The sequence below is a fragment of the Budorcas taxicolor genome, chromosome 8 (assembly GCF_023091745.1).
Source record: "Budorcas taxicolor isolate Tak-1 chromosome 8, Takin1.1, whole genome shotgun sequence".
NCBI classification, from domain to species: domain Eukaryota; kingdom Metazoa; phylum Chordata; class Mammalia; order Artiodactyla; family Bovidae; genus Budorcas; species Budorcas taxicolor.
This window is the reverse complement of record NC_068917.1, coordinates 83,767,558-83,775,917: the sequence shown is the minus strand read 5'-3', so window position 1 is coordinate 83,775,917 and position 8,360 is coordinate 83,767,558. Positions and strand designations below refer to the sequence as shown.

Sequence of the window (8,360 nt, the reverse complement as noted above, 5' to 3'; positions counted from 1 at the left end):
ACTATTAAAAATTCTACTTTTTCTTCTTCCACTTCTTAGACAACCCAGGGCTCCTCTGGGGAGCCTGGGATCATACCCCAAGGAGCCAACTCGGGAGCCCCTAGTCCCTGTCAGCACTCCTCTGCTTCACAGAGGCTGATCGGGGCATTCCCTTTTACCTACTGTCTTCCTTCTTGCTGGAAGCACATTGATTGGGCCTGCACCTTGGTCCCTCAGCATATTCACCTGCATTCATCCATCAGTGCCATGGGTTACTCAGTGTGCCCTAGGGGGCAACAGCCAGGAGAGTGGTTTGTCTCTTTAGCTGCTTGTCCTCCTTTTCTTCCTCAGCCAATATCTGGGTTATTGAACACTCCCAACAGAAATACCTGCCACGTGACAGTCTGGGGGCATTTGGACCCACTGCTACTTTCTGCAACTTCCCTTAGATGTTGGGGGCCACTCTGAGGTGTAAAGTATGACCACTGGGTCGCTCTCAGGGGCATCTCTATTAAGAGCTGTATACTGTCAGAGGCATTCTCTACCTTCTCTAAGAATTTTGATGGGTTTTCATTGCCTCCTGTTGAGTGTTTCTGACTTTTCCCATTTATAGGTCTCCAGGCAGCAGCCTTTGTCCTTTTAAGTAGGAGACTTCAATGATGCTCAAGTCGGGCCCTGCCCAGTCTCTATGGAATCCCATGTAGGTCAGTGGTGGGCACCACTCCTGTAGCTGGTCTCCAGATCTGGTGACTGGGCTGAGTTTGGTGTTGCTGCAGCCCCATAAGGCACTGTACTAATGGGATCTTGTTCCACTTTTCTAATCTTTTGCAATAAAGATCCAACTGCAGGACGGTGTTGCAATTTAGAGACCTATCTTCTGGCCACTTTTCTTGATTTTCTATTGAGGATTGGGGCCAGGCAACATTCCTGAGAAACACCATCTGGTATTTTGCATGGGTTAATACCCCAAAGATTTCCAATTTACAATACATTCCGATGAACAACAATTGGGAACAGAAAAGTTGTTTTCCATTCTGATGTACCACAGTCAGCCACTCTCAAGGCAGCCATTCTCAAGGGCTGACTAATGTGAGTTATAGATACCAGAGTTTGCTTGTCCTGAGCCTGAAAGTAGATTTTCCTATGGTTGCTAAGGAACTCAATTTCAATTAATTTATTAACAGATAAGACAATCAGACATTGAAGACGAGACAAACAAGGCAAAAACATAAACTAGAACCCTATGACTCTAAACCAGAGTGAACCCAGACCTGCAGCCAAAGCCTCAGAACTCGAACCCCAGTTTAGTAGTCAGCTTCTGCCACCTGAAAGGGTGAGTTCAAGAACCTTATCCACCCATGTGTTCCCTGCATGCAAAAGTCTCTTGTTTCTTATTGAAAAGGGACTCAAATTGCCCCCCACCCCCATCACAGAAAAAGGTGGCTTCTAAACCAGAGGTCTGCAGTCTCCCACCGGAAGGAATGCAACCTCTCACAGTAGTAGGAAGGGAGTTCTCATTCACAGAGACCTCTGGTTCCTTAGTGGCAGGAATGCAACCTCCCAGTGATAGAAATCAGGACCTGGTCTGGAACCCAGAGTGAAATCAGAAACCCAAGCCCAGCTGAGTGCTTCTCAAATTCTGGTCTAAAAGGTGAGGCTATCCTGACATCCCCAGCCATTGTAGCACCAGTTCTGAATTCTACTCACCCTCTGAAGTCTACTGGCATTGAACAGAGTTGTGCAGGTGGCCACTTGGCTCACAGAGACTGAGCCAGCGAACAGTCTGAAGCAGTAGACACCCAACAGAATGATGTCTGCCCAAGAGGACCTGGACAATCTGACCAAAATCAGAAGCAAATTAGTCCATTTCACTCCAGTGTGGCCAGCTCCCCTTGTCCCTGACCAGGGCACATGCCCTATCAGAATTGCCAGAAATTGTACAGAACTCAGCGGGCCCATCTTTTGGGGTGCTTGTAAGGAGACAAGGGCTAGCTCTCAAAGCAAGATCTCACTAATAGCACGTGCTCAGTAAATGTTCCATGAATAAGTGCATGAACTGCCTTAGGACAGAAGCAATGCGCTTACAAAACCCTCCAGATGTGGCCTCGGAGCCTCTGATCTCAGTGTGGTATCCAGGACACCCTTTCCTGGGTCTGTGAACATTTTCTCTGCCAAGTGCAGTTATTGGAAAGGAAGGTCTCTACCCAGCACCAGCAGGACTTTCTGAGGCCTTCCCCCATATCAGCTCCTCTTTGAAGTACCTAGATAATATAGATAACAGTATTTGATACAAGTTTCCTGAGTTATTTTGTAGACATGAATCCGCCTCCCTCCACCCCTCCACCAAATGAAGAAACTGCTTGATGACGATGAGCGCATAGCCCCTGCCACTGCCCCCTGTGGCCCCCCGCCCCCCGCAAATCTGCCCTTAAAAATGCTTTGCCAAAATGCTTTGAGGAGCTGGAAGCTTTTCAGGGTACGAGCCACCTTGTTTCCTTGCATGGCCTTGCAATAAACCTTTCTCTGCTCCAAACTCAGACTGTTTCACTTTGTTTGGCCTTACTGTGGGTTTGGCACAAGAGCTCGCATTAACAGGTCCCTTTAATAGCTCTCAGACTACAGGAATCTTGAGAACAGATCTGAATTAAGGATCCAAAACCAAGCCATCGGACAGTAAGGAACAGAGGAATCCAGTCTCTTGAAGGTGGTCAGAAGAATCAGACGACAGGACAAGCAGGGGTGGATAGAGGGCAGGGAGCAGATGGCAGGTGACGACGGTGGCGGTGGGAAGCACAGCGGTTAGAGCCTGAACCCGGAGCAGCTGGGCTGCAGCGCGGGCTTCTCACTCACTAGCCTCGCTGCACTGAGCACCGCGCTTAACCTTCCCAGCTTCCGTTTTCTATCTTAGCGTGCTAGGACGGGAATCAGGATTGCACCTCCGTGGCCAGGTCGTCGTGCGGACTGAAAAGGACCACGGCCCAGAGTAGCGCCCTACCACGCTGGAGGCAGCTGGGCAGAGGCGTGGCGCGGCGACAGTGAGGCAGCGGAGGTGGGGGTGGGGGCGGGCACGAGGCGGGGGTACACCCTGCGGCTGGGGGAACTGAGACTGGACGAGGATCCCGGACGTCATACAGGGTCGGAGAGGGCGGGGCCGCAGTCGGAGGGGCGGGGTCCGGGGCGAGGAGGTGTTCCAGGGGGCGGAGGGCGGTGACCCGCGCCTATAGGCTACCGGCCCCGGGACTGGAACCTGGCCCGCACCGGAGCCGCTGCGCTGACTGTGCTGCGGCCGCGTCCCACCGCTTTCCACCGCCCGCACCTGTCGCCCAGCGAGCCGCAACCGGGCCCCAGCATGACGGACCAGGCACCCTTCGACACCAATATCGTCACCGTGACCCGCTTCGTCATGGAAGAGGGCAGGAAGGCCCGCGGCACGGGCGAGATGACCCAGCTGCTCAACTCGCTTTGCACCGCGGTCAAAGCCATCTCCACGGCCGTGCGCAAGGCGGGCATCGCGCACCTGTGAGTCAGGCTTCTGTACCCCCCAGCCCCCACCCTGGCAGAGTCCTCTTTCTCTCTGGCTGGGGATCTACCAGGCAGTACGATGTCTGGTCTTCCGCCCCTGCTGTCAGTCTGTCTCTCTGATAGCTGAGATCCCCACACACTGTCTCTGGTAGCTCCTCTGCAGAAGCTCAAACCACACTCAAGCCCTAGTTCCCCCCTCCCTTAAGCTTGTGGGTGCCCACCTGGGGGGACTGTCTCACAGTCTGTACCTGCCTCCACCCTGCAACCGGCGCCCCTGTGCTGAGCAGCCTTGGCACCTCTCTCGGCCTCCTCCTGGTGAAACTGACTAGCCCCATGGGCACCTGGCCTGCCCACCATACCCACCCTAGCCTCGAATGGGAAAGTCTGGTCCCCGTGCCTCCCTTTCCGTTTTTCTATCCTTTTGCTTTCGTTCCCTTTGAAATTGGGGTCCCAAGTCAGGTTTCTAATTGAGCATCTCCTGAACAAGTCTTGTTAAGAAGCAATGGGTAAGCCAGGCTGGGAGGAGGCTGAGACGAAGCCCGCAGTATTTAGCGCCTTCAGGGCTTCAGTGCTGGTGTACACGGGGCTGCAGAAGGTCTGGGGTGGGGCTTGAGATGCTGGATTTCTAAGTTCTGTGGTAGTAGGGCTGCTGGTCTGCAGATCACATTGTGCATAGTAAAGGAATGACAGGACACAGAGATTCAAAGGTACCTTCTTGTGAGGCTTTTACGTTACTAAGACAAATACCCTTTGGTTTATTCTGGTGTGCACAAGTATTTTATGTTTAGACTGGTCCTCATTTTAGCTGAAGGATACTTGGGGTTTTCAGATTGCTCATACTCCTTCCTAGTATTTCTCATACTTAGGAGCACTTCATAAGCATTGTACACAGTGCTCATAGCTGCTGAAAAAGCCCAGCACCTGAAACCTGGATTCCTTATCTCGTCAGTTCTTCACCTTTGGTTTTACGGTATGGCTTGGTAGAGCTAACTTAAAAAAATTTTTTTAATCTTATATTGGAGTATAGTTTATTAACAGTGTTCTGCTAGTTTCAGTTGTACAATAAAGTGATTTGGTTATACATATACATGTATCTTTTTAAAAACTTTTTCCCATTTCGGTTATTACAGAGTATTGGCAGAGTCCCCTGTCCTATACAGTAGGTCCTTATTGGTTATCTATTTTAAATATAACAGTGTGTACATGTCAATCCCAAACTCCCAATCTATCCAAGCTGACTCTTAAGGAGAGAGTTTATCATCATTTATTTGCAGATGTCAAGCAAAGTTGGGCCCTGATGGGAGAGGGATTGGGAAGTATGTTAGGAAGGTGGTGACTCCATTACTATTTCACCTATGGACCTTCTCAATACATGTCTAAGGAGACTTCGCTTTAGGAAACATTCAATTAAATTCTTACTTTAAACGTAACATACAATAAGTAAAAGTGTCCTCACAGCTTTAACTGACTTTGAAAACCAGGGGGCTTATTTAAAAAGTGAAGGGAAGTGAAAGTAACTCAGTCATGTCTGATTCTTTGCGACCCCATGCACTGTAGCCCAGCAGGCTCCTCTATCCATAGGATTTCCTACTGTTTTAAAAAAGAGTGCTTGTCATTTTTGTATTATTTAAAAATGTGTCAGCACCTTTTACAACCCCAAAGAGACTCAAAAATGCAAGATCTGCTTTGAGGTGCATCTTTCCCACCGTAGGGCTTCCCCGGTGGCTCAGATGGTATGGCGTCCGCCTGCAATGAGGGAGACCCAGGTTTGATCCCCGGGTCAGGAAGATCCTCTGGAGAAGGAAATGGCACCCCACTCCAGTACTCCTGCCTGAAAATCCCATGGACGGAAGAGCCTGGCAGGCTACAGTCCATGGGGTTGCAAAGAGTCGGACATGACTAATGACTTCATTTCTTTTTTTCCCACCTTATAAGTAACCTCAGATAGTGGGACCATAGGTAGTGGGATTAGTAGAACCTGGACAAAGGGTGCCAATTTTGGCTGTATGAATTGTGTATATTTTTAAAACTAGACACCTGTAAGCACTAGGTTAAAAAATAGTTTTTGCTATAATTATAAATTCCTTTATATGTTGTGCGTGTGTGTGTGTGTGTGTTAGTCATTCAGTTGTGTCCAACTGTTTGCAACTCCATGGATTCTACTGTCCGTGGAATTCTCGAGGCAAGAATACTGGAGTGGGTTGCTGTGCCTTCCTCCAGGGGATCTTCCTGACCCAGTTATTGAACTTGGGTCTCTTGCATTGCAGGCAGATCCATTCCATCTGAGTCACCAGGGAAACCCTTTATATGTTACTCAACAAAAATTCAAACCACTCAGAAGAACACAAGGGGAAAAGTGAGACCCACCTTTATCCATTTCCGGGGGTATCCACTATTCATAATTTACTGGGTTTCTTTTTTTTACTAGATACTTCTCTATATTCATATAACTTTATACATGGCTAAGCACTTCCATGTGACTGTTTGTAAACAGCAAACAAAATGGGATCACACTTGACATGCCTTTCTGCAGTTTGCTTTCACTATTCAACTCTACATGATGAGCATCGTCCAGTGTCAGGACATGTAAACTCACCTCCTCCTTTTTAACTCCTGCATACTGTTCACTAGGGTTTCCCAGGTGGCACTAGTGGTAAAGAACTTACCTGTCAGTGCAGGAGACATTGGAGAACCAGGTTCGATCCCTGGGTCAGGAAGATCCCCTGGAGGAGGGCATGGCAACTCATTCAGTATTTTTGCCTGAAGGATCCCATGGACAGAGGAGCCCTGGAGACTGTAGTTCATAAGTCTGAAAAGAGTTGGACACAACTGAAGTGACTTAGCACACACAGTGTTCCACTGTACATGAGCTATTTGACATTTCCCATATATTTGGGCATGTCACTGGTCTTTCACTATTTCAAAGAGCATTGTACCCTTGAAATGGGCATTTCACATGGTCCTGTGGATGGCTGACGGAGAAAGGGTAGAACCTGAACATTCAGTACTCCCGTGGGAAAGTCAGTTTGACTGTCTCTGTATCATATGTAGTTGGGGAGGGGGCTATAAGACAAGATCTTAACTTGGGCTCCAAATTATGCTTATTATCGGCTTTGATATTCTGGATGAAAAGGCTAGCGTACCTGCAAATAACTTGTTAGTGCTGCCGACTTGCCCTAGTAGGGCATCTAGCCAGAGGGACAAGATGATTGCAGACTTGCAAGAACCTTGTGGGACCAGTTTATGGATGTCAGCCCTGACTCCTCATCAGGCAGATCAGGAGTTTAAACACAGAGCCTGGAGCTCTCTCTCTTAAATTTTAGAAGTTACTGAGAGATGAGAAAGATACAGAGCTTATGCTTTAGGGAAAATATTACATGTATAGAGTTAGAATACAATAGAGAATCTTTTCAAAAGAGATTTGGCCACATAAGCTGAGTTTTAGAGGCTGGAGAAAGGTAGGAAGATGATTCCAGGCTTAGCTGCAGTACTTGAGATCTTGGTTCCTACCTGCGGGGGGGTCTTCCTTTCAGAATGAGGGATCTAGGTCCCTGACCAGGATCAAACCTGGGCCCTTTGCATTGGGAGCATGGAGTCTTAACCCCTGAACCACCAGGAAAGTCCCAGCAATAGAGATTCTGAAAGATACTTTTGTATAGTTGGCAAAAATATGTGGATGTGAAAGATGGTGGCCCAGCAAGATGGGCATTTGTAGTGGGCAGGCAAAGCTGGTCATAAGGCCTGTTGGCTGGGCTGCCGTCTGAGGAAAGGTACAAGCTAGGAAGATCTTTCTGGAAAAGGTGCTTATTTGGTTTGACTGAAACCTGGAACCCTTCATGTAACGTAGTGATGGAGCATTTGTGGGTGTTAAATTGTGAGTGCATTGGGGGAATGTTATATGGCAAGGGTGAATACTTTATCTTTGAGGGGGTGACCAAAGGGGAGAGGTACAGGTTTTTGAGTGGGGCAGTGGCACGATTGGAGATTCATCTGGGGTAGCTATGACTGGAAGTACAGAGTTAGAAGAGGGAAAGTGAAGACGTGGAAACCCAGCAGGATTCAGAACTATGGGATTAGAGGAGATGGGGGGACCTGGGAGAAGTCTGAGTGGGGACTGGGGGAGAAGGATAGTGAGGGAGGTTCTCAAAGAGCAGATCCTAGCAACTGAGATCAGGGCTGTGATGTTAAAAAACAAAACAGTGAAAACAAAACCAGAATTCCAAAGGAGGGGCTGAGTTTTAGAGGCTAGAGAAGGCTAGGAAGATGATGCCAACATTATGGAGATGCTGAACTTGAGGTGTGAGAGGGGCATCCTATTGGAGATATTATCCAGCCTTCAGTTAGCGGCAATAGTCTGGAAATTGGGTATGAAGAAGTGACTTAAGATTAGGCCTTTGGGTTTTGACACATTCACCCTGAGATAGGCAGAGAAGGAAAACCAGGACCTGATTTAGCAGAACAGAAACATGGGGGGATTTCAGTTCAGTTCAGTCGCTCAGTCATGTCTGACTCTTTGCGACTCCATGAACCGCAGCATGCCAGGTCTCCCTGTCCATCACCAACTCCCGGAGTTTGCCCAAACCCATGTCCATTGAGTCAATGATGCCATCCAACCATCTCATCCTCTGTCATCCCCTTCTCCTCCTGCCCTCAATGTTTCCCAGCATCAGGGTCCTTTCCAATGCGTCAGCTCTTAGCATCAGGTAGCCAAAGTATTGGAGTTTCAGCTTCAACATCAGTCCTTCCAATGAACATTCAGGGCTGATCTCCTTTAGGACGGACTGGTTGGATCTCCTTGCAGTCCAAGGGACTGAGTCTCAAGAGTCTTCTCCAACATCGTAGTTCAAAAGCATCAATTC

At 48.5% G+C, this 8,360-nt stretch overlaps 1 protein-coding gene across 1 annotated transcript in view; it reads left to right on the top strand.

Moving 5' to 3' along the window:
- The first annotated feature begins 3,328 nt into the window (after positions 1–3,328).
- The window catches only part of FBP1 (fructose-bisphosphatase 1), a 31,108-nt gene continuing 26,076 nt past the window's right edge, over positions 3,329–8,360 (top strand). The window contains exon 1 of the mRNA XM_052645079.1: positions 3,329–3,498. Within this exon, the coding sequence (XP_052501039.1) occupies positions 3,329–3,498 (170 nt within the window). The remainder of the gene's footprint in view (positions 3,499–8,360) is intronic.